Source organism: Kogia breviceps, chromosome 17, assembly GCF_026419965.1.
Source record: "Kogia breviceps isolate mKogBre1 chromosome 17, mKogBre1 haplotype 1, whole genome shotgun sequence".
NCBI lineage: Eukaryota > Metazoa > Chordata > Mammalia > Artiodactyla > Physeteridae > Kogia > Kogia breviceps.
Window position 1 is genome coordinate 75,122,280 of NC_081326.1, and position 27,267 is coordinate 75,149,546.

Here is a 27,267-nt window from a genome sequence, read left to right on the forward strand (position 1 = left end):
AGGTCACACAGGTGTTGACCCAGGAGATGGAGCCTGATAAAAACCTTCAACGCCCAAGCTCAGCAGGATCCCAGGCTGGCGAACCTCTGCACCCGCTGTCACACATCACGTGCTGCGCCATGGGACGCCCCTGGGAGGGACCCGGGGAAGCTTCCACTGAATTTCCTCTGGACATCACCCCACAGACCCCTTCCCTTTGCTGCCTTTCCTCTGTATCCTTTTGCTATAATAAACTAAAACGAGAAATATAACAACCTCCGAGTCCCGTAAATCCTTCTGATGAGCGACTGAACTTGAGGGTGGTGGCGCTGGGGATCCTGAGACAGCAGCATTTCTACCAAAGAGCCTGTCCAAGGCCCCGAGGCAGACTAAAGGCAAACTTAAAAGAGCAGCAGGGAAGAGTGACTGTGAGAGATTGACCATTTCTGCCTCCCATTTCTAAAGTCTTTTACAGAGAAGGATGAACAAAAAACTATGGGTTGAACAGTATAAATATGACAGAGTTTACCTAAGTCCTCAATAACCACAGAACTTTTTGAATCACCGAAACCATACAGGAGTGGAAAAGGAGTAAAAATATGTACATTATTAAATCTATTAAAGAAGTACAGAAAATGTGTCTTCTAATGAATCAGACTTAGACCTATATTTAATTTTAACTTCTTTCTGGAAAAGGACAGCTAATAATTCCCACACTGAAAATGTCAGGTTTTAAACTAAACTTTCCCACTTGGAGCTTCCATTTCAAAATGTTTTAACTGACAGAAAGCTTTATGGCCAAGAAACTACAGTTAAAGAAATCACTTCTGATTATACAATTATCTAAATAAAAACATGTAAAAATAAAAAACTGGAGTAAAATAACAGAAAGATTAACCTACAAAATATAAGTGTGCCCAGGCCCCTCACATATCTCTGCAGTTTAGGTTCCAAACCATAAAGTTAGGGTGCTGGACTCAATGTCTTCTTCAGCTTTTCCCACTGGAACTTTTTTTGCCAAATAAGCCACAAACTATGTTACAGTTAACGTTTTTTAAGAGCAAACCGATGGATACACTCATTTTAAACCTTCATATATTTGTAGGAGAAAACAATGACAACCTCATGTCAGACACAGGCATCTCAGAAGCTGAAAATGTCAGTGGTACCAAATGGGTCCTACACAAGTTCAGCATCATTGATGCACATTTAGTTAATACGACAACTTCTTGACTAAACATGGACAGAGCCCTTAAAACTAACGGCCACTACTATTTGCAGAAGGTTGCCAATCAAATACACCTTTAACAAATCAGAGAGATAAAGAAGAATAAAATGTTATATGGCGAAGGCAAAATTCAACTTCAAGGCAAAACATACTTTTCTTGCTTTACAATAAGCCATTAGCTTTGGCATCAAAAATTATTTTTCAGACGCCCGCTCTACAGTGAATAGGGTTATAACAAGATTCTAGTTTATTTTTAGAGTGTGCTGATTAATCTCGTTCAGAATATTCTAAAATGGGTCAGAAGCGTTTAGTGGGTCACGTGTGGCGTGTCACACTGGCAGAGTCACATTTAGGGCATCTTTGGATGAAACTGTGCATCCACAGAATCGTCTCCCACCAGGAGCCCAACGCTCCGAACGCCCACGGACATGTTGTTTTCCTCATGACTCCATCCAGACGAGCGGCATGGTGAGTAGTGGGCGTGGGTGAAATTTCAAAATAAGTAATAATAAAATTAAGGTAGTTTATTACAAGTTTTCTCTCTCTTTCATGGGATGTAACTAGTATAGAGGAAATCTAAACATGATTCTTTTGCTTCTATCCTGATAAAAGAACTAAAGTAATAAAAATACTGATTCTTCTAACACAGAAATAAAAGCTAACACTCAGGAGTATTCACTACTCCCCAGCGTAGACCCTCAAGACTCCCACACGTGACGTTCAACAAAATGCTAGGCTCATGACAAACACGCAAGAAAATAAGCCGCTGTGAATAAGAGTCAGTATAGGTCACCACCAACAGATGTAAAGCCCACAGACTCCAGACGTTACAATTTGGATTCAGAATAGAGACATCAACCCCATCGGAAATGATAAAAAAAAAAAAAAAAAAGGAGGGGGCAGAAAAATTAGTTAATCATAAGGGCCATAAAAGATGGCCTGGCAGACTGAAGAATGGGGGTGGGGGGAGAGATAAAACTTAAAAAATAAATAAAAATCCAACAAATGCACTAGACATCAAATTGGCCACAGCTGAGGAGGGTTGGTGATCTGAAGAGATTTATGTGAATCCAGATCTCAGGGAGACAGGAGTTGAGAACAAAAAAAGAGGCACCAATAGATACAGTCTGAGAAGTTCTGATGGAGATCTCCAATGAAATCTCAGGAGGAATAACTAAGAAGGGAGAAAAGGTGGCATCTGAGCAGACGCCAACGAAGACATCTCCAGGACCAATTAAAATGACAGGAACCCAGAGGTCCTGGCCACACACACAGATCAAGCAGGAAAAATAAGTGGGACTCCCACCTAGTTTGTAATAAAACTGCAAAACGCTGAGGACAAGTAAGGGTCTTAAAGCCACCCAGAGGGAGGAGACAGATGCCCTACAAAATAGGCTGCGACAGCCATTTCGCAACAGCAGCCACAGGGATCACGCACAGCAGAGAGCGCTGCCGCGGTCCGGAGGGAGAACGGCTCCCATGTGGTTCTGAACCAGAGCCGCGGTTCTCCCGGCAACACCACCCTCCGAGCAGGAAGAGAGAGCAGAGACGCCGGAGCTGCGAACAGCACAATGAACGACCTCACACTGACGGTTACCTACCGAGCTCACTGCACAGCCAGAGGAGACACGTTCACTCAAGCAAAGGTGAGCCCCGGGCAAAATCTCAACACGCAAGACGATGAAACAAGTCCAAAAAGTCTGAACAACGAGTTCAAATGAACCGCAGTCTCTAACCACAGTGCAAATTCCTGTGGAAATGAACCAAAAGGGATAAAGTCTGAAAGCCCTATGTGATCACTTCCATTTCCACCAACACAGTGGACCCAATGTCCTGGCCACAGTGCCCACTGAAAACAACTAAAAATGCTGAATAAAATATCTTTTAGCATCTTCTGAAAAGCGTCTTCTATGAGCTGAATAACAAACCAACAAAACCAAACTAAAAAACCTACTCAGACTAATGATGGAATGCAGAGGGCTCAGGGGAGAGCTAGAGTCAGCTTCCAACCTAAGGCCAGAACTGAGATGTGCACACGTATGCTGTAAAACGTGGCAACCAGCAAACCAAAGCAAGAGAATGAGAAATACACAATTCAGGACCATGGCTGTCCGCCTGGAGCGAAGGGGTTGGGATGCGGGCGTGTCACAGGGACATGGGACCCGGAAACATCAGGCATGTTCTCTTCCTCTAGGCAGTGGGGTCAGAGGTATTCATTTTATTATTAAGTATCACACCTTACTAAAGAACACATGTATCAGATGTTACAGAATCTAAACATGTCATCAAAACCTGAACCCCTTAAAAGTGGATCAATTTAGCTTGGAATTCAGTGAAATTATATGTATGCATATGTGTATATGCATCTTAACATATCTGCATCAAATATTAAATAACTTTAAAATTAAATAATGGGTGTCATCAAATTCTGAGGCCCTTATAAAATAATTTCTCTCAGAATTTGGTGAAAATTTCCACACACAAGTTCTTACAGATATTTCAGCTGCATTCTTAGTTCAAAAGACTTTGGCTATAAATAGCTGAAGGGCCAATTTTTTATTTATACTTTTTTTTGGCATGTTTGTTTAAATACGAGGAAGTTCTGAATTCCTAACTGATTTTTCAACACTGAAAGTAAATCTGTTCCCAAGTTGGGTACTGCCTAGGTAGGATAACGGTTGGATCACCTCTAATAGTCCTAGAAATAAATAAATAAATTCTAGTTCTAGAACTTCCATGCACAGACCAGGATAGACTCTGCACTGAAAGATTATCACAAGAAGTCAAATAAATATAAAATTACTTGCCAAAGCAGCAATGCAAAAATCATACTATTTCTAAAACTTTGTCAGATGAGGGTAAAATAAATATACATTTTTCTCACATAAATGGAACTACATTACACGCTTTATTTTTCATATGGCCTGTTTTAAACAATAGCATTTAACATCACAACTTCCATACCCATGAAGAGAGCCGCAGTTCACTAGCTACAGGCCTGGATAAGCAGTAACACCGGCCATCAACACGGGAAAGAGGTGTTACTATGACCACACTTCTATTTCCCTTAAATTACAAGTACTTGGTAGGATATTATAAAAGCATACACAAAATGAAAGTAATTATTAGGACAGAGATCATTTAAGTGACGTTTTAGAATATTTTCTGGACTTTCTAAAACTGTAACGTAAGATTTAACAATTTTAAAAAATTTTAAAAGGGGACAGGCTGAAGGAGAGAAATTCTAGAAATGGATGAAAGCAGAAGGTGGGGTGGAGGGGCTGGAAGGTTTGCATACAGAGCACATGGGAAGGAAGAGGTGTGTCCCATCCCACAGTGTGCAGCTCACATTTGTACTGTGACACCCAAGTGGAAACGCTGAATCCTCAAAAGCCTGGTAGTGTGTACAGACTGAAATTCCAGGCGTTGTTGGGCAGGTATACGGTAGACAATTAGACCTCACTTAATCAACATAAAGACCCTATGCAGGAGGGGTTATATACCTGCGTGTGAAGAAACTGAGGGAGGCACCTGGAGCCACAGAGCTGTGAGATGCACAGCAGGCACAGTATGCGGGCTAGCGACACCTCACACCTCTCGGGCTTTACAGAGGCCACTCACCCGAATCACAGACTGCAGTAAGATGCGTCCTATTAGTCAGAGGAGGTCTGGGATACACCGGTACATGTGCTAGCTTTTAATCATATACACAGAAGCAAGGTCTTCCGAAAGGAAAAAGTAGGACAACCTAGTAACAGGGTGAAAGGAACATAAAAGTTGCCAACTTGTAGGTTAGCCTAGAAAATTATAAAAAGGAGTAACTGAGAGCTATTTAGGCCCATCTCATGCATCCTGGAAATCAATGTCACTGAAGGAGTCACTGATATAGATATGGATACCGTGATATAGATCATCTACAAGAGGGAAGAATACAATATAAATACATCCGTTAACGAAACTCTGTCACCTCCTTCACCAAAATACAAAGCTCCGCAGATGGCTAGAGGGCCAGACGCACGGACGTAGAAGAGAGGCAGCCTGTAAACTGAAACTGCTCCGTAAGAGTAGGCCTCACACATGCTCAGCTGGAGCCCAAACAGGATTTCTCTCTGCTTCGTTGAACGCAACTCCCTCTCCCACTCGACTCTGTATTATTATAAATCTTCAAAAGTTCCCACAAGTACCTCACCTAACACCTTACATTTCCTATACGACTTCTACTTCACGGACAAGAAAACATCTCAAGAGCTGGATGCTGCTCTCACAGGTTGGATCTTAAAAGCAGGAATATCCACTTACCTCAACAGGGAAATGAAACCATCTACCTTGCCCTCCTAGCGAATCCCATCCACCTTTTCTCCTTCCTGACACTGAGTGCCTGGGTTGACGCCATCGGCCTCTTTCTTCTTCGTTTTCATGCTCCAGTTTGTTCAGTCTCTAGTCCTAGCAAATCCATCCACTAAATTTGCTTCTTACCACACCGTTGGACCTGCCAGCTTTCCAGCTTCCTGCCCAAATGGGTGACGAGCCCCCACGAGGTTACAGCCTTTTTAAGACCCAATCCATCCCTGGATTGGGATACGGCCATCACATCAGGGTGGTCTTATTTTTTTAAAAAAATCTGATCATGACATTTGCTAATTAAATTCTATTAAATGCTCCCAATTATCTGCAGGAGAAAACCTAAAACCCTCTCTTTACATGATGTGGTCCCATCTCTCTCACCCATTTCCTTTCAAATCATTTTAGCTCCAATTTAAATGCACCATGTTTTCTCAAGTACCTCTCTTCCTCAGCTACAAAGCTGGAGACTCCTTAAAGCAGGGGTCCCCAAGCCCCAGGCCGCGCACCGGCACCGGAAGCAGGCCGCGCAGCAGGAGGCGAGTGAAGCTTCCTCCGCCGCTCCCCGTCGCGCTCCCCGTCGCGCTCCCCACGCCCCACGTCACCGCCTGAACCACCCTCCCTCGCAGGTCCATGGAGAAACCGTCCTCCAGGAAACGGGCCCCTGGGGCCAAAAACGTTGGGGACCGCTGCGTTCAAGGACAGCTTGCAGGGGAGCCACCAGGACCCCAAACCTCCCCTGTGTTTGGGGAGGCACCTGGGCACCTCCGCCCAGGCACGGCCACACCATCTGTGCTTACAAACAGCACAGGACTGAACACAAAGGTGCTGTTTACAGGAAATCCACTAGACGGAGGAATTTAGAAGTACAGATTATGTCATTAATTTCTGCATTCTTGACCCCGAATAGACATTTAATGAATAATTTTATTAAAATAAAAAATTTCCCAGCATATTTAATTGCAAAATTGTATGTACAAATGTCTCGCTGACATTCGTTAGACTTTTTCTGAACTCTTCACAAATACTTACAAGTAACATTTATTGGACAGGAAAACTGTTTTGGTTCATGTATGCCACAAGTATTTATTGTCTAACTAATACGGGGTAAAAAGAAAGCTTCTTTCAGTGTAAAAAAGTCAATTCTGCCTTGTTGTGCACAGTGCTATTGAGATTATATGGGTATAGTTGGCTCTGAATAAACATCTGACAAATTTGTTGATATTCAGGCATGATAATTACACTTGAATTAAAGACAGAACAATGGTTGTGTCACTTAGGACTTCCTGTCCCTACTTAAAAGAAGTATCTTTTAAGATTTGCCCAAGCATACAAAAATTCAGTGTCAACCATTCATAATTTCTTACTAATTATAAGAGTCTCACTGCCCTACAGTGACAAATTTATATTCTCCCAAATGTTAGGATTAATCTAATTCTAAAATAAAACCATGAAATAAACAGGATTCAAAAAAACAAAGAAAAAAAGTGTTACTAAAGCATCCTCCTGTACCTGTTGATAGAAGAAATTCAGAGTTGGCTTGTCTTCAGTAAACTGGTTTAGAAATCCTTTTGGCAAATAACGAATTCTCAATTCATATCTAAAAAATAATTAACAAAATAAAGCAATTAGAAAGTCATTTTCTCAATTCACAGTCTACAATATTATTTTGAGTATGGCACTGCCAATTACTCTGAAGTATTATTTTAAAAATCAGTTAAAATATAATCAATTAATTTGTCAACGTAAATGTTTTCTTTTGCGGCACAAAAATGGGCATGTGAGTATGCTACAGCTGGAGGATTCTGCAGGAGACAGAGCCATAGTGAGAAGCCCAGAGGGCGCCCAGAAGTCCCTCCAGCCCCACTGCCCAGGGGCAGCACCACCTTCCACTCCCCAGAGGTCCCGCTCTACATGCCTGGAGGCACACGGGACGTACACGCACTCTCGTGTGTCTGGCTTCTTTCATTCACCAATATGCTCGTTGAGACTCCTCCCTATCGAGTAACTGCAGTTTGCTCATAGCTGACAGTCCTGCACTGTATGACAGACCACAGTCATTCATCCACATTACTGTGATGGCCGTTTGAGTAGTTTCCACCTTGGGGCTGTTTAGAATAATGCTACGAGCACTCTTTATCTTCCTCTAAAAAAGTAATTTTGCTCAGGAAGCCAAACTTCAAGAATGGTCAAAACCAATGAATTTCACCAGCATGCTCTCTCTGTGCCTCATTCTGTGTCTGTGTGTGTCTACCGATAGGAACGCTCACATGCATGCCTTTTGGTGAACCAGGAGCATCATCACTGGATCCTAACGAACACACACATTAGGGAGCGCAGACATGACCGAAGAGTAAGGTAAAGAGCGGTACCAATGTACACTCCCACAAGCAGCACGGGGCGTTCTGGTTCCACTATTCCTCACCTCTACTTGGTACTTCTAACCTTTTCATTTCAGGACCTCTGATATTTACAGCAAGAGTACACAGTGGTTTTAATTAGTACTTACCTGGTGAGTAACACAAATGGGCACTTCTTCATTTGATAATTGACCATTTGGGGTTATCTTCTTTTGTGAAGTGTCTGTTAAAGCTTTTGTTCCTTTTTTACTGAGTCGTCTGTGTTGTCCCCCCACCCCACCCTGCCACCAATTTGTAGGTATTCTTCACATGTTCTGGACGTAAGGCCTTTGTTAGACTTAGTGAATATCCTCTCCCACTCTATGGCTTGACTTTCACTATTTTAATGGTACCTTTAAAAACTTATTTTAAAAATCTTTTTATTTTAACAGTATCTTTTGAGGAAGAAAGTTTGTGATTTTATGCAGTCCTATTTATTCCTTTTCTTTTTAATAAATTATCTTAGCGTTTTGTTTATAAAATATTTGCCTACACAAAGGTTATAAAGATATGAATTTTTTCTAAAAGTTTCATAAACTGATCTTTTAAAAATGTATTAGGCTCACAGGGAAAATAACGCAAAGTAATCAGTACAATTCTTTCGGTTCAATTAAGGGTAGAAAAAATGCAAGATACACATACACAAGTTCTGCTGAGATTTTTAAGTGTCCATCTTATTAAAATACACAATTGCCAAACAATGAGGTTCCATTGTACTTTTGCTCTCTGAAGGAGTTCCAATAACTTACTGCAGATATTTTACATTGGGCAACTACATATAGAAGCACAACAGGTTTCATTTATTTTGAGTTTAGGACTTACCAGGCACCTTATATGAACCATTTCTCTTAATCAACATAACAATCAAAGAACAAAAGTGTACTTATTCACATTCAGCAGACCAGGAGAACGATGCTGGCAAAAGCAAGCAACCAGTTCCCAGGCTGGAAGCTCCAGGATCAAACAGGCTGCAGGAGGCTTTGGTATTAATGTTACTCCATTTTAATGATTAAAAAAAACACACAAAAAAAACTGGTCCAAAAGTCAAACATTTGGCAGCCTGGCTCCACCTCCATGCTCTTAACATCCAGCATCCTGATGATGGTATCAACTAACATTTAGGGACTACTCAGGATATGATAGAAATTGTGATAAGCATTTTAACCAGATGACTTCTTTTCATCAGCAACAAGCCCACAAGAAGCAGCAAGAACGTGGGCTCCGGATAAAGACCGCCTGTGCCTGAATTCTGGCTCCATCACTTGTTCACTGTCTGCCATCGCCTCTCTGTGCCTCAATTTCCTCATCAGGACGCCAGGAGAAGTAAATGAGCTGTCACTGCACACCATCACAACCATCCTGACGGTTTATCTACCTCATCAGTCATTATTCAACAAAGATTTACTTCGGCACCAATCATCTACAGGCACAATTCGAGAGGCTGGGAAGACATCAGTGAATAAAACAGGCACAAAGTACCAGCCTTCAAAAAGTTTCTAGTTTTGTGGTGGAAGCCAGACAGCAAACACATAAGTATCTCTGAGGTGGTAGGTAATGTGATAAAGGCAAATAAGCCAAATAAGGGGAGTAACAAATGATGAAGTACTATTTTGTAAAGGGAATTGTGGAAGGACACTCTGACTCAGTGATACCTGAAGGAAGACCTAAAGGAAGTAAGGAAGGGAGTTATGCAGTTATGTGCAGGGAGGAGAATGTGTAAAGGCCCTGAGGCCAGAGGGTGCTTGGGGGCAAATGCAGCTATAGCCCACTGACCCAGGGCAGTGGGTAAGGGGCTTCCGGGAGGGGTGGGATCAGGAGCCGGCAGATCTCACAGGACCCCGCTCATCACGGTGGTGGGGCTCATCCCAGTGAGGAAGGAAGCACCAGGAGCACCACGGCCAGTGCAGTAACATCACATCACTGAGGCCCGGCCAGGTGATACTAGGTAGAGCAGACAACAGGGACCAAAGGGAGGCCAGGAGGGGACTGGCCAGAAATAGTGACCAGGTTACTATTCACCCAATTTTCACAGATGGGGGAGAAAAGAATTTGGGAATTAGGTAAATTTGCCAAGGTCCCGCAGCTATTAGGAGGCAGACCTGGGATTCCACTTCAACATGCCTGAATGCCCAGAGGCAGAATGAAACTAAGAGAAGGCACCTGTGCTTAGAAACAGAGAGGAATGTAAGTTGATCTCGGTCATGGGGGTGGGCAAGGTCTTTAGATCGTATTAAGGGTTTTGGTCCCTGCTTCAGCCCACTACCGTCTAGCATATCCCGCGCCCCCCCCCCCACAACCTACGGAAACTTTGCTCAAGGCCTCCGACTTTAATTCCAGTCCAAACACCTCACCCCAGTCCTTAAACCGCCGCACCTGAAGCCCACAGCCTACCGGCCCACTCGCGCCAGCATCGCCCCCCCCCCTTCTCCTCCGTGAGACTCAGCGTTTTCTCACACTTCTGCGGCTCTTCGGAGAGCCTGGCTGTGTCCTGACACATTTCCACGTCTCTGCTCTAGGCCACTCCATGGATTTCCGAGCAGTGGCTAACTACAGCATGCCCCAAATAAAACCACCCTTTTGCTTCTACTAAGTGATATGTTAACATGAATGCCACCAACAACTAACTTCCTCAGTCTCACCTCCAACCATGGTAGCCACATGCTAAGGGACTACTGACGGGGAGGAGCAGGAAATGTTTTCGCAAAGCTGAGCTGGATAAAGAGCTGATAACCCTGCGAGCAAGAAGTACCAGCCAGACTGTAAGCAGTGAAATACACAAAGGTACAACTGCACGAAACTGCACAGATGAGGCGTGTGGACAGTGCGGTGTGGACAGCTCTTTCTTACCATAGATTTCCAATTTAAAAACCCTAGAAGGAAGGATAGAAACAGAAACTCACCATTTGGCAAAAATTACAGTAATGAATACTGCAAAAAAGAATCACCAATGATGCTGAGATTAGTGGATGAAAATACAATGAGAAACAGAGTATATGCGCAGTCTCTGCACTTCCCCAGAAGATATTACTTAACTAAAAAGGGGAAAATGATAACCTTAAAACAGAGAAACCTGGCCACTGTCTTACTTCAAAGGATCCAAGTTAAAACCTCCAGTAAAATGAGTCAGAGCGTCACTGAAGACATCCTGCCAAATGCAGTGAGAACGCCAGCTTGACTGTGGTGCTCTTCCCCAAATGCATAAGCTCAATATCATCATGAAAACAGAAAAAAAAAAAAAACCCAGACAAACCCAAATTGAGGAACAGGGTACAACCAGCCAGTGTTCTCCAAAAGGGTCAAGGTCATCAAGGACAAAGACAGCCTGAGGACCTGTCCCAGATTAGAGGAGACCCAAGGCAACAGGACACGGAGACACATGGTGCTCTGATCTGGATCCTGGGCCAGAGGAGGGACAACTGTGAAATCTGATGACGTCTGTAGATTAGTTAATAGTATTGTATCAATGTTAAGTTCCTGGTTTCAATATCTGGACTATGTTTAAGATTTCAACATTTAGCGAAGCTGACTGAAGGGTACACAGGATTTCTGTGTACTGTTTTTGCAACTTTTGATACATATTGAGAATAAAAAGAAATTCTCACATACCTCAGACTGACTATTCTGTAGCTGTGATAACAAATAACCACCAGAACGAGTTTTAAACCAGCCTGGTCAATAAACATTAGTTTTGTGTAGCCACAGACCGGCCAGAAATCTGTTCATCTTTGCGCTGTCAGGGTCTGGTGCAGAAGCATCGAATAAACGTTCAGTTAATAAATCAGCAAGTCTGGAAGTCCATCCTGTTTTTTAAAGGGGTCACTTCCAAACTTGTCAGAATGTTCCTCTATTTACTCTCTTACTGCTTTAAATCTTCTAAAGAATTCTTGTTGAATTCAGTGTTATAATGAAAGACTAGCTTTTCAAATTAAGGTACAGGCACAGGAATGTCGTTTCAAGATACCATAGAAAACTATCAAAATACAATCTAAAACTTCCTAAGCTATCATTAGTCATTTTCTTTCGTCATCTCTGAAAAGGCAAACCTTTCCTCTATATAAAAGACTTTTTTTTTCCTGCAAAGGTCTGGAAGAAAAAAATCATCCCTTTGCAGAGCGAGGAGCTGCCCGACAGCCGTAAGCAGGAGAATGGGAGCCACACCTGACAACGGTGAAAAGGACTCTTTCTCACCTGCTCTGCAGAAACCCCACAGTTCTCTCTCAAATGCCAAGAGAGCCTCCTCTCAGACCCGGCTCTCAAAGCCCTGAATCCGACACCAAAAGGGCTCTGGGCCATTTAATATCTGAGTAACCTGCTCAGAAGTCAGACCAGTCCATGTAGGTGATTCCAGATAACCAAAATTTAACTAGAACTTAATTATCTAGGTGCAAAACTTTAAAGTTTAAATCTGTTTGGTAGAAATCTCTCAAAACTGCATGATACCTTTTGCTACACTATAAACTAGGTATAGCACTGTAATTCAAACTTTTTTGGCTGACTCAAGATCCTAGCAAACACCATCTACCTAACCGAGATCTCCCAGGACCCCAGGGACAGATGAGCAAGTGCCTGCTCCCCGAAAGACTGGGAAGGAAGCACCGCCCGGGGCTGTGCATGCAGCGCAGTGGCCTCGGGCTCTGCCTCGGGGCTCTGCCTCAGGACCCGAGGATTCCACACAAGTCCCCGAGGGCCCTTAAGAGGACGGGAGGGGGCAGGGTGTTCTCCCCACAGAGGCTCTAGACTGAGCATGTTCCCCGACCCTTTATTTACATGTTCAATATTGTCTTACCCATCTGATGTGTTCCCAACAATATTCTTAGGTTTATTTTTCTTTTTATTTTGTAGAAGTATATCATGCTGTATGTCATCTCCTGGGACTTTTTGTTTTTTAACTGAGGTAAAATTCACATAAAAAGTAACCATTTTAGGGAATTCCCTGGCGGTCCAGTGGTCGGGACTCCACGCTCTCACTGCCAGAGCCCTGAAAGCCCGTTTTCAATCCCTGCTTGGGGAACTAAGATCCTGCAAGCCGCAGTGGCGCACCCCCCCACCCCCCAAAAGTAACCACTTTGATGTGTGCACCGCAAGGGTATTGTTATTTAGCGCATTCACACAGTTATCTTGGGACTGCCTTTTGTCACACAATGGTATTTGTCTAAGATTTATCCACACTGTTGCAAGTCCTGATCACTCATTTTGACTAGTGTAACATTCCACTGTGAATATTCTGCAACTGACTTAACCATCCCTGGTTACCCTACGCACGCACGTTCTCGGGTCTATACCCTAGTAGAGAAATGCAAGAGTCTCTCGAGGACAGAACTTGAAGTGGAACAGCAGGATGGTAGGGTATGTCATGAGGATGCTATGCCATTTTCCCAAATGGTTTTAACAATTTTCATTCTCCCCAGCAGGGCAGGCAAGGTCCTATCATATCCATAACCTCTCCTGCTATTAATTCTGTCAGACAACTTACTTTTTGACAACCAGACGGTGTAAGGTGGAATCTAATGGCCTAGATCCGTACTTCCCTGAGCACCGAGAAAGATGACAGTGTCTTCCTGCGATTACTAGTCAAACTTGTCTTCTCTTTTATGAAAATAGCTTCAAGTCTCACGCCAGTTTGAGACTTCATATTGATCAGTAAAATATCTTCTCATATTGATCAGTAGAGTATCTTCTCCTAGCTGCAACTTGTTTCTGCACTTTTTTTTTTCTGGCCATAACCTCACAGCTTGTGGGATTTTAGTTCCCTGACCAGGGACTGAACCTGCGTCCTCAGTAGTGAAAGCACAGAGTCCTAACCACCAGACCGCCAGGGAATTACCATTCCTGCAGTTTTGAAAATACATCTTTTGATAAACAGAACGTTTTCACCTCATTAAAGTCAAATTTATCTTTCTCGTCGTTCAGAGTGAACGTTTTTGGAGTATTAAGAAAATCTTACTACTCTAGGGCCAAAGACACATTCAACTATATTTTCCATTAAGCTTTCTCTCTTTTTTTTTTTTTTAAACTTAATCCATCTCAGGTGGATTTCTGTGTATTTTTTGAGGTAGGATCTAATTTTGTTGTTATTCTTCCTACAAGGATAGCCATTTATCAGATCAGCCCTTCCTTTCCCCAATGACACGTCATGACACCTCTGTAAGGCCATCCTGCCTGAGACAGTTACGACCAAATGTGTGTGCTGCAGCCGCTTACCGAGGTCTTAGAAGAACTGAAGGCTCCATTAAACAAGCTCAGATCTCAGGTTTATTTAACAATATGAAGAGATACTATAGCAGATACTGCAAAAAAGAAAAATCTATGTTCACAAACCCCACGGGAATGGAAACTTAATATACAATTATTCTGATGAGTCTTGGCACTTTCATTTGAATGTTAACATCCTACTTCTCAGAACTAAAGCCAGAGCTGCAGTTACCCTCACATGTCCACCCATGGACTGAGAGAGGAGGTCTCAATGTTCTGTTCCTTTCTTTTTTTTTTTTTTTTCAATTTTTTAAATTTTTAATGGAGTACAGTTGAGTTACAATGTTGTGTTAGTTTCAGGTGTACAGCAAATTGTCAGTGTTCTGCTTCTGGTAGTGACATACCTAACACAGGAATAAAGAAAGAGCTGGTGCACGGACCCAGTTTCTACTCTGCCAGCCATTTAAGCTGTGTGACCACGGGCAGCTTATCAAGCCTCTCAGGCAATGTCTGACACACAGCAAGAAGCGTGTTAATACGAAGACTGTTACTAACATAAACTAGTCCTATTCAGTTCCTATGTGATAATTTCATTATCACTGATTCAACTTCCACTTAAAATATTTTTTACTGGGTGCCTACTACACACCTGGCACACCCAGAACCGAGCAGTGAATAGAGCGGAGTCCCTGAGGGAGAGAGACCGTACCAGGCGGGCAGTGTGGGCTCTGTAGACAGAAAGGCTGGCAAAGGCCCTGGGGAGGAGGTGACAGTGGAGCACCTGCCCTAACGAAGGGAGGTCCAAGCCAGGCCGGAAATGGCAGACGAGTACACACAGCAGTTGAGCATCAAGTTCAAAGGCACCAGGAACAATCCGCTTGGTTTGTTCAAGAGCCAGTAAGAGCGTCAGTGTGGCCAAGGTCAAGCAAGCTAAAAGTTGGAAAAGATAAAGGCAAAAAGAGAAGTGAGGTGAAGGGTTACTGTATTCAACAAGCAAGAAGGCTGGCAACGGAGAGGAGGCCATCAAATGAGACCCTACTCTGAGTATCTACGAAAGCAAAGACTAAAATTTCAAAGGCACCAGAGCCGCTCAAACGGAGGAGGGGGCAGCAGCAGACGGCGACGAGGAACAAGAGGCAAAATCACAAAGTTAGGGGGGGGCTCCAGGGCTGATGCGGCTCCCGGGAGTTTCTGAGCAGGGCCGGCCTACACATTTCCTCAGGTGCTTACAGTTTAAAAGACTGGATAGCAAACTCGGGAGCTCTACCTTCAACATATCTCGGTACAGCCGCTTCTCGTTCCTGCAAGGGCTACTCCCCACAGCCATCGTCCTCTGTGACTTTTCCCTGGGTTATTGCAACAGCCTGTCCATTGGTTTCCTGCATTTATCCAATAAAGAGTGAATTTAATGCCAAAGGCAGGTCTAAGGTGGGCAGAAAGAGGAAAAGAGGTCACTGGAGCAGCCCCAAAGTTCAAGGCTAAGCAGGAGAAGACAGACCATGATGGTCAGTAAAAGAGGAGGAAAACCTTCACCGGAAAAGTGTGGTATACAGGAGGCTAAATGAAGGAAGTACACTCAGTATCCACAGGGGAATTGTTCCAGGATCCCCCGCAGACACCCAAATCCTCGTATGCTCACGTGAACGGGCACAGTCTGCGTACATAAGAAGTACACACCCTCTCAATATACTTGAAAGCATCGCTAGATTACTTATAATAGTACCTTACACAATGTAAGTGCTAGGTAAATAGATGCTGGCACAGCAAATTCAAGTTTTGCTTTTTGGAACTTTCTGGAATTTCCCCCCCAGAATTTTGTATTGGCAGTTGGTTGAATCCATGGCTGCGGAACCAGGGAACCTGCGGATGCTGAGGGCCAGCTGTATTTAGACAGGAGGAAGTGACTGCGGCCGTGAGCTACTGCAGAGAGTGGACTGAACGGCGAAGGGTAAGACCCCATCAAAGCCAGGCCTTCAGCAGGCTGGGCCTTTTCCTTTGAACCATAAATTATTATTACATTTTTAAAATAAATTTATTTATTTTATTTTATTTATTTATTGTTTCTGGCTGCATTGGGTCACGGGCTTTTCTCTGGTTGCGGCGAGCAGGGGCTACTCTTTGTTGAGGCGCACAGGCTTCTCATTGTGGTGGCTTCTCTTGTTGCAGAGTACAGGCTCCATGTGCGCAGGCTCAGCAGTTGTGGCATGTGGGCTCAGTAGTTGTGGTTCGCGGGGCTCTAGAGCACAGGCTCAGTAGTTGTGGCGCACGGGCTTAGCTGCTCCGTGGCAAGTGGGATCTTTCCGGACCAGGGCTTGAACCCGGGTTCCCTGCACCGGCAGGCAGATTCTCAACCACTGCGCCACCAGGGAAGCCCAAACCGTAAATTATGTAGAGATGTGTTTTTAAATTGCTCAATATACTGTTGCGTGCAGGATCCTATATTTCTACATTAGAAAAAAGTTAGATACATATTTTAAAACTAGTGTTTACTTACTATTGTTTGCGCTCTTCCTTTTAATTATTAAGAGAGGTAAGTTTTATTCCTTTAATACTAGTTTTGCTTTATACATTTTGAGTAATGTCTAGGAATTTATAAAAGTTTAAGAGTTATATCTATTTCTATACTTATTAAATTCTTGGTGAAATGAGCCTTTTATTGTTATGTAGTTGCCCTCTACATCCATAATAATTCTTGTCTGCCTGAAAATTTTTTGCACAGAATACTAATAGCATAATACTAACCTTTTTTTTTTCCTGGTTATTATTTGTCTGGTATACCTGTACTCATGTTTTACATGAGAGTTATTCAAACTGAAAATCAGGACTCATTAGTAGGTAGGAAAATTCTTTTTACTATTTATTAATTTATTTTACTTAAGTAGAACAAAACAGAATGACATTGAAGAGAAAACCCTTAGACTTTAGTGAAATAATAAGGCTGAGTATGTTTTGTGAAATATGTAGGTCCGTTATTTACAAATAGCTCTGAGATACACAAACAGGTATACGTGCACTAAATCTCAAGGCAAAATGCATTTCTTCCTGTAAGTCAAAGAAAAATGTTTGAACATCACTGTTTTGAATACAGCCTATAAAGAGCAGAGAGCTAGAATTTATTTTTTAATCACACTCTAATAAACTCTGACCGTTCACCGTTAGTATACCTGCATCTTACTTGTGATTTCTATTTATCCTGTTTCCCATGCCTTTTCTCTATCTCCTTCCTTCTTTTTGATCCCTACGTTTCTCTAATACCTACTTATCCAACTACGGTTTAAGCTATATTTCTAATGTTTGAGCTGTTTTCCTCGTATTTAAGTTATATTTCTAATGTTTGAGCTGTTAACCCTCATATTTAGCCGATATCTGTTCTTGAGGGAATTTAACTGTGCAAACAAATACAGGCTGCCAGTTACATTTTCCCACCACTTTGAACATATAATCCCTCCATTGTCTTGGCATCAATCATGCTGTAAGAAGTCTGAATTTTTCTCTGCTTGCTTTTTTTTTTTTTTTTTTTTGCGGTACGCGGGCCTCTCACTGTTGTGGCCTCTCCCGTTGCGGAGCACAGGCTCCAGACGCGCAGGCTCAGCGGCCACGGCTCACGGGCCCAGCCGCTCCGCGGCATGTGGGATCTTCCCGGACCGGGACACGAACCCGCGTCCCCTGCATCGGCAGGCGGACTCTCGACCACTGCGCCAACAGGGAAGCCCTCTCTGCTTGCTTTTAACATCCTCTCTTTTTCTTTTGTACAACACTATTTTACTATAATTTGCCAAAGTATGCATTTAGTTTTATTCGCCCTGTCTGAGATTTGTTGTTAATCCTGCATTTAAGGACGCACGTCACTCACTGATTCTAGAAAGTTCTCAGCTATTTTCTCTTCAGATTATTTCCTCTTCCTCATCCTTTTTATTCTCTTCTTCAGAGTTCCTGTTAGAAAAGGGTTGACCTTCTCATTCTCCACGTTACATAAACCTGCTTTCATAATTTCCATCTGTTCATCTCTGTGCTACGTTTGGGGCAAATTTTCTCAGATCCACCTTCTTGTTTACTAAGTTTTCAGCTATGTCTAATCTGCTGCTTTATTTTTTTTTTCCAGAACTTCTGTTCTGTTTTTTTTTTCAAATCTGCTTGGTTATTTAACAGCCTCCTGTTCCCCACTGACACTTTAGAACAAGCTGTATTAACCTTCACACTCTGGACGATACCACGCATGTATCAATGGTATCTCTGATCACAGTTTCTTCTCTCATTGCCTCTACCGACGATCCATGCACCTTCACTCATCTTATAAGCCTAGCTAGACTCTCAGAGTTTTGAAGATCACATTATTCCCACTGAGACAGGCATGCGGATTTTAAAAACCCATACTGTGAAGTCAGATAGCTAAATCCAAATCAAAACTGCGTCACAAACTATCTATGTGAATGCAGCTTAAATCAATTGTTGTGCCTCTGTTTTCATCTGCAAAATAAGGATAACAAGTCTTTACCTCCCAGGGTTTGGGTAAATGAAATATACAGTTTACAAATTACAAATATATAAATTATAAATAGCACATAGCTGGCACAGTGCCTGGCTCTTAACAGCCACTCGATGGTGACAATACATCAGCGTCATCATCTCCATCGGTATTAGCAGTAGCATCTCCATCACCCTTCATTTGAAGAGGGTCAGCCAAATCTTCCTCACTTTTGAGGATCCGGGCTCCACTAAAAACAATAGCTTACTCAATTTTACTTGAAATTAGGTAAAAATAAGTTGGCTTAAAAGAACAAAAGCAGGGCTTCCCTGGTGGCGCAGCGGTTGAGAGTCCGCCTGCCGATGCAGGGGACACGGGTTCGTGCCCAGGTTCGGGAAGATCCCACGTGCCGCGGAGCGGCTGGGCCCGTGAGCCACGGCCGCTGGGCCTGCGCGTCTGGAGCCCGTGCTCCGCAACGGGAGAGGCCACAACAGTGAGAGGTCCGTGTACCGGAAAAAAAAAAAAAAAAAAAAGAACAAAAGCAAAGTTTGTATACACAGGGATCTACATTCAACACTTTACTGAGCACTAAAACCATTGCTATAATGAAGGCTGCCTCTGACATGTCTGCATAAATTCAGAAGGTTAAGAAAGTTGTGTTGATTAAAAATACCTAGAGGTATTTTCAAGTAACTTTTAGATATTCTTAGTTTTTAAACACTTATTTAATTAATTGACCAAATAGATGGAAGTCAAATCTTTGCTAGCCAGTGATAAAAAGCAACCAAACCATATTCTCACGGACTATTTTGTTAGCTCGGTTCCAGCTATTTGATAAATTTGAAAATACAACTATATTTCTTTGATAAACCGTATTTGGGTCAAGATTTTATTCAACTAAACATTTACTCACCTAAACATGTTTGTTTTTCTTTTTAATCTTTCTAATCTTCTCAGCTTAGATCCTTGAACTGAAAGTTACTGACATTTGAATGCTCTCTTCACTCTATAACCATCTTTACTTCTGCAGCGTTATCTATAAAAACGGGAACCACTGTGGAAGAACCCCGTTCTCTAAGTTATACTTCTCTCAAACGTGTTTTTAGATGTATAATTTCCTACAAACAAATTGGTTTACTTAAACATGAAAAAAATTATGAGGAGAGAACCAGGAAAAGGACAATTTATAGGGAATTCTTTTAACTGACCTTGAATGGTTTTAGTTCATTATGGTCAGTATGACTCACTAAGAGATTACTTCCTAATTTCCTAATGTTATGTGTGAACATCCAAGAGGCGCTGACTCTCTTCGGCGGGCTGTGGATTACTATATGGGGCACAATAAAGCAGCTCTGCAGCCCATTAATAAAGTAATTGGGTGTGGTCTCCTCCAGGCACAGGGAGTCCTGCTGCACAAAAGGGTGCCAGCAGAACCGGAAGTAAAAGGACTAGGGCTTGAGTCCTCAGAGCAGAGGCTGCACAGAGCAGCACTGACAAGAGAAGTGAGAGGAGCGCAAGGAAGGTCATCACAAAAGCACGAGATCAATCAGACGGCTCAGCAAGCCCAGGTCAGTGGTGCCCCAAGACAGACCACACCGAAGTGTAGAAGACCAGTTAATAATTACCGGCCAACTCTATTTACACAGGAGTCCCAATGACAATCAGTGTGAAAATTAAGCATAGATAATCATCCTCTTGTGCGTGTCTCTAATATGCAAAACAAATCAAGTTCGAGTCACCCCAAAGTAGGTTTGTAATCTTACTTCCACTCCTCTGGTGGGTGTGCAAGTTCATACTTCTCCCTCACATTGGAGACACCCATATCCAAATGGAGCCAGTGAACCTCCTCTGACCGCAGGTGACTGAGGCGAAATCCATAGCAGGCCACGTGCTTTACTTTGTGACTGTCCACTATCTTCTGAATGATGCCCTAAAACATACCCCCCACAAAAACGACTGTTATAAACAAAAAACTGCATGCTAAAAATTAATGCAATGTTCATTTCTTTTAGTTAATCATCACAAATCTTTGGTAAAAGAGTATCAATTTAAATAAATCACTTAATTTTACTTAGAAATCTTTTTCCACAAAAAGTATTTTTATGAACAAAGAAAAGTTTTTTTAAAACCACAAAAAGAAGCACTTCCCCTTTCTTTATTGATTTCTGCAGCTCCACCTCTGCGTCACCCCAACTCATCACAGCACACGGCCACACCTCAGGTGGCTTCCTAAGAATGAGACCTGTGGAAGGTTATACTTTCTAAACCAATGATATTGTTGAGAACAGGCTGCAACCTTAATATTTTTTTAAAACACACATTTAGGAACATATAATTAAGGCCATGTTTCTGATAGTACTGATGACATATGAAAAGCTACTTAAAGTTAGGCCTAGCCACCTGCTCTTTGCTCTCTATAGGTTAACGTGCAGCAATTCACAATAGCCCCCAACCTAACCTTTCTAACACGTGTGCCCCATGAGTTCAGAGGAGATGAAGGTGACCTTTGAAGGAGGGCATCAGGGAAGGCTCCCTAGAGAAGGTGGCGTTTACCCTGGGGCTGTGGAAAAGAAAGTGTTATTAGAACTGATTCTTGCCCTGTGCCCACAGAGATGTGTAAGTCATGCGTCTATGTTTGTAAATGGGTAGCACACGTGGAAGACACCTTGGGAATAAGATGGAGACCATCTGCCACCCTTACGTAAGCGGGTGCTAATCACCATCCATTGCAATCTTCTCAATACTTTAGCATATTAATAAGGGGGTTTTTTAATGATTCTGACATTAACATGAAAATGTCTATCATGGAAAATCAGAACTATCTATTAGAGAAAAACAGCATTGGTCTATAAGGTTAACAATTAACTGAAGCTAACATATAACTTATAAACGTAAGGCACATCTTAAAAGTTCTGCACACAGTCGTATTTATTATGGCACAATGCTGTTGATAATACAATTAAGGATGTCCCCAGCCCTACCCGTAAGAACAGATAAATAATAACATGCACTATATTCAAACACTGTCAAGGACCCAGCGAGTCCACACCACGGGCAGGACGTGTGCCGCACTCCTGTAGCCGCACGTGCCGACCACCCTGCCTGACTCCTCAATCCCCAGGACAGGGCTGTGCATCGAGCTCAAGAGAGCAGCAGAGGAAGGATGGAGGGAGGGAGCAAAGGTGACCCAGAGGGAAAGCATGAAAAAAGAACCCGGCGAGAGAGCTGACAACAGCTTCGGGAGGAAGATGAACTCTTACTGGGACAGGAGGCATGTCTGCAGCCTGCAGAACTCGGGGGCGGGGGACTGGGGTGGTACCCGGGATGAGCATAAAACGTTTTTTCTGGCTTCTGGATTCAAGGCCTGAATTTCTGACAGGGCCACCGTGAATGACAGTGCAGGCTGAACATCACCCAAGCGCATCGATGCTGCCAGGGGATGGTGGGAGCCCAGATCCAGCCCCAAGCTCGCCTGCAAATCTTGTGCTCTGGGGTGCGGGATCTGCCTATAGGAAGGGCCATCTTTTTCTGCTAATTCTCTGAAAGGCGACTTGTGCAGCTTCTCCTTGCCAACATCCAAATCCCTGAGCTGCAAAGGACAGGCGCTGGCGCCTCTTTCAAACTCCCACAAAAGCGCCTTTGTCTCTCGCCCCCGCTCTGCCAGCGCACTCCCGAGAGCACACAGGCTCTAGTTACCCTGCTCATCCCCCCTCGATTCCACATCACCCCCGGATCTCTGCGTCTTGGTCTGCCTACCCCTCCACGCCCAGACGCAGAGTGTACGGCAGGGCACAACCATCCCTTGTACTTGTATTTGTCACCAACACCCCAGGAGAAACCCCATGTTCGCTGGGTGCCTGCCCTGATGACCCCTCGCACAGCACAGGTGACCCCTCATGTCCTCTGACCCACGGGCACACACAGGAGCCCACCTGCAGAGAAGCAGTATCAATTAGAGGGGCTTAGTCCAAAAACATGGTGATGATTAGGGGGAAGGCAGGTTCCTAGTCTTGAAGCCTTGTGGAATAGACAGAATTTTAGTCAGTTCACTTGATCACACTGCCAGAAGACACCGGAATAATTTCAAGTCTGGGTTTGCGTAACCAGAGTCCCCAAACTGTAGGACCTGGTACCTAAACCAGGTTGCGGTTTCACTCTCCAATGAACAATTAAGCAATAAACACAGGCATTCCCTTTTATTTCACTTTTTGCTTGGTGCTTCCATACTGAGTTCCATCCCAGTCTCATTCTCTAATACTCTCATAGATGCCACTTCGGACTTAGTCTGGATAGCACCCAAGGTTATGAGTGGACAAGGTGCTTAAATATTTGATGCTAAATGTACATAAGTACTCAGTAAAAAGTACTGATAATTTTGAGAACCAACTATTTGGTTCTGAATAACTGAACAAATAATTTTGAGAACTAAATTTTTAGTGAGAAATGCAAACTCAACGCTACCATATGGAAACATTACCATTTCCATATAACACACACACATACGTTAGTATATGTGTATATTATTTCCGGAATATGTACATTTAGAAAAGGGACTGTCTCTAGGGAGCTAAGAGGACAAGGGTTCATATTATGCCACTGACGGTATCCAAGTTAAATTTAAATTTCTCATCCTGGCTTTAAAGGCTCATGACAATCTAGTCCTACAATACACAAAGCAACACTTAGCTACTCTGAAAACTCCTTTTATTCATTTATATCACAGCCCAGGCCTTAGAAACATACACTTTTCCTGATTAAATTCTCATGTTAGATATTCACAGTAAAGGATCCTTCTCAAACTTGGAAATAAAAGAAGCCAGTGTCTGCATCGTGCTTGTATTTCATCAGGAACATAGCGATTCAGCCATTTTACTACTGGGAGATAGTTATTTTCTTTTTTGTTTCCTTGTTTTGGGGGAAAGGGGGGTGGAAATGCAAGTAATCCTGCCAGAAGCATCCTTCTAGCTGTCGTCATACATATGAACAGGCACTGCTTAGAAATAGACGTGCTGGGTCAAAAGCTACTTAAAATATGACATTTTGGTAAGTACAGCCAAACTGTGCACCAACAAAACTATACCGATTACACTTGACACATAATGTGACAGACTGTCCCTCATCTCATACCAATAATGGATGAAACCAATCTTAAAACGTTTATCAATGTGATGGACCAAACAGGTGGGGGGGCGGTGGTTGCTGTTATAATCTACGTTTCCCTGACTGCTGACTAGTGAGATGAGGCTGCAGTTGTGTTTGTTTCTGAAAGTTCTCGTTATGACTTTGCTTGCTTCAACCTGGCCACTTATCTTTCAGCCAACGTTTTGAAACGAAGCGACCTTCTCCCCGGTGGAGAGCACTCACACGGCCGCGTCCTTCACATCCGTTCACTCGTGAATGTGCGCCCCTCAACTCTTCATCAACCACCTAAAGGCCCGCTGCATGCCCGCTGCTAGCGACCCGATGATGATGAGAGGCGATCCTGACCCTGAGAAGTCTCAGAGCTGAGCAGGAGGAGGACGTGATAATGAATGCATATGCAGTAGAGTAATTCATCTGTGGGGAAGGTAAGGTGGGGGACAAGACGATAATGGACATTTCGTATTTTTATCTATCTCCTCACAGGCAGTTTGCAACAGTTCTCCACTATCACAAGAGGAGGTATCTGAGGTCACACGTATTGGTCTTAACACTGCTCATGTCTTTACTTCCTCCTAAGAATTGATTTGTCTTTTATCCTGTCCAGGGGTTATTCTTCTCAGTGTGCTCTCTTTCAGATACTCTTTACATTTAGGAATCAGTGGGTTCCTACCATTCTTCTCTGATCGAACCTGTAGAGGTAGGAGCCTAGCATCATTCAGTTACCAAAACAAGATGTGGAAATCCAGTCCTGCTCTCCAACAGCCAGGGCATCACCTCCTGCTCTTGGCTCAGCAGCAGACGAGGGACCCTCCTAACAGCCCTCGAGACAAAGCATGCACTTTTGTCTCGACAATCCACAGTCACTCTTAGTTTCTCATTGCTACTGTAACAAATGACCACAAACTTACGGGCTCAGAATAACACAAATGTGTGACCTTCCAGTTGTGTAGACCACAAGTCTGAAATGGGTATCACTGGGCTAAAACAAAGGCATCAGCAAGGGTGTGCTGCTTGCTGGAAGCTCAGGATGGGTAACAAGGAGCCAGGTCCTGTTGGTCCTTGTGGGCCACTGGGGGAATGTGGCCTTTCTCTGGGAGAAATGGGGAGCTATTGGGGGTTTTGAGCAAATTACTGATTAGAAGACCAGCATGTTAGAGAAACGGTCCAGGAAGCAGAACGTAAAAGTGGGTGACCGGTAGCACGGAAGGTCACAGGGCAAGACGGGGAGAGGAATGGGCTAGGGGCTCCTGAAGGACTTGAATATTGACTCCAAATGGAGAGGAAGGCATTGGAAGGTTCTGAGTGGAGGAGTGATGTGCTCTGCCTCTCATGTTAACAGGACCGTTCTGGCTGCTGGGCTGTGATGTCCGTTAGGAGACCGTGTGGCTCCAAGAAAGGTGTGCAGTTGAGGTCCTAAGAGGCGGGGGACTCCAGGTACACTCTGAGGACAACGTGGACAGGGTTGGCTAATGTATTCAATGCAGGGTATAAGCAAAAGGAGTAAAAGATGATGCCAAGGGCCCTACTTAACTAAAAGAAGGGGAGACCCTTCCTCCGGAGAGCTGATGGTTCTTTTGGAGAAAGAAAGGCAAAGACAGAGAAGAGAGGGACAGATGCAGCTGGGCGGCATTAGGTCTTAAACTGAAAATGAAACAAATCAGAACAGGGTACAGCTGTGGACTAGGCAGAGCATGGGATGAAGCCACGGCCACGGCTTTAAGAGCCTCTGAAGACGTACGAGGCCAGCAAGGGAGCCAGCCTCTCGCCCCCCACTACAGTACTCCCCTCTGGGTCCACACTTCTTCATGCTCTGTGATGTCATCTAGCTGTGTTTTCAAAGAGAGCCTATGGTATGAACTTCCTACCTCCTTATTTCTCTACAGATACCTTCAGTCCATGTTTTTGTGACGGAGAATGTATTTGGTATGGACTCCAGAGGTACAAGCTGTCCCCCAGAGCCTCTGAGGGCACTGCTCCAATGCTACCCTGCGTCCAGCATCACAGACTGAAGTCTGATGTAAACGTTCTTTCTCCTAAGTAGGAGACTTCTCTGGTAGAATCTGGATCTTCTCTATACCCTTATTATTCTGAAGTATCACTACAATGTTTCTAGGGGACAAATCTTATTCAGTCTTGTCCACCATGGGTTAATCTTGGCTCTTCTGCACTGACCCCACACTTATCTCCAGAGCTGCCTGAAGCATGGTACTGACACTCAGCTATGGCCAAGATAAGTGATGTTTGCGACCATGGGCTACTGGTTATTTGGGGCAGGACACAACTAGCCTGCACCACCGTTTAGTAATCATAACTGGATTTCCAACTTGCGCCTGATTTTGGTGGCACTTGGGCAGTTACACAGGGCAAGGCTGGCTACGGAGATGGAACGTGCCTCTGTGCCCATCTCACAGATCCCACCATAAGGAGGCCTCAGCCCTCCTCACACCTGGGTGCTGCACACCTGGCCGGTGGTGGCTGGGAGCACCCAAGGCCACGAGGCCTATGCCTGAGATGTCCAAAGCGCTTCAATGAGTACCGCTTTCCTACTGCTGCTGCACATACCCTATCGATTCCCAGTGGAGTCCTGTGAATCCTTTCAGCGTTCTCTATACAATTAATGTATAATTAGCGCAAATATGTAATAGGAGTGAAATCTATTAAAGCATGAGAAATAAAACCTCTGCAATGAATTATAACAAGAATCCAGATTTTTCCTGGTGAAAATAAACCTTTCAACTCCTCCAAAGGTTTGGTTCTTCTGAGTCAAGCAGTCTCTCAGATAATTACTTTCTACAGAGCACAGCTGTCCAGCAGAAATATAATGCAAGCTACATATGTTGTTTTAAAATTTCTAGCAGTCACTTTAAAAAAGTGTAAAAAGAAACAGGTGAATTCAATTTTAATGATATATTTTCTTTAACCTAGCATGCCAAGAACAAACTTATAACAAATTCCTGATGAGATTTTACATTCTTTTTCGTACGAAATCTCTGAAATCCCGTGGTATTTTTACACTTACAAAACATCAGTTCAGACTAGCTGCGTTCAAGCATTCAGCAGGTGTCGTAGCCGACATAGCTGTCGGCTATGTCGTAGCCGACAGCTATGTCAAGCATTCAGCAGGTGTCGTAGCCAACATAGCTGACAGCTATGTCGTAGCCGACATAGCTGTCGACATAGCCGACCCAGGTGTCATAGCTACAACATCGGGCAGCGCGGCAACAGAGTCTGAGACCCAATCTAATTATTCATCAACTCTGGATAACAATAAGCTACCTCCTTTCAGAAAACGGTTGATTTTTAGATCCATCCATTAATTAATTTACATGAAAATACTGCATTTTCAAATGTTACAGCAGCAGAAGGCAGTGGGTTATGAATAATACCCACCTGCCATCACAGTGACCCAGTACTATGTTGACTTCATGCTATTCCAGGAGAGGGCTGAGGTCAAGCAATGCCAATAGACGTTTCTCTGCCTCATGTTGAAAAATCAATCATCAACTGCTAAGACTTGCTAA

General features: G+C 43.5%; 1 protein-coding gene across 50 annotated transcripts in view; it reads right to left on the minus strand.

Annotated features, from left to right (window-relative positions):
* The window catches only part of PTK2 (protein tyrosine kinase 2), a 247,644-nt gene that overhangs the window by 140,519 nt on the left and 79,858 nt on the right, over window positions 1–27,267 (minus strand). For 39 of the 50 annotated variants that reach the window (XM_067017362.1, XM_067017365.1, XM_059043007.2 and 36 more), the window contains 2 exons: window positions 20,368–20,534; window positions 7,061–7,148 (listed from right to left, as the gene is read on the minus strand). In XM_067017362.1, the coding sequence (XP_066873463.1) occupies window positions 7,061–7,148; window positions 20,368–20,534 (255 nt within the window). The remainder of the gene's footprint in view (window positions 1–7,060; window positions 7,149–20,367; window positions 20,535–27,267) is intronic. The other 11 variants (XM_067017392.1, XM_067017384.1, XM_067017399.1 and 8 more) reach the window with 1 other exon arrangement.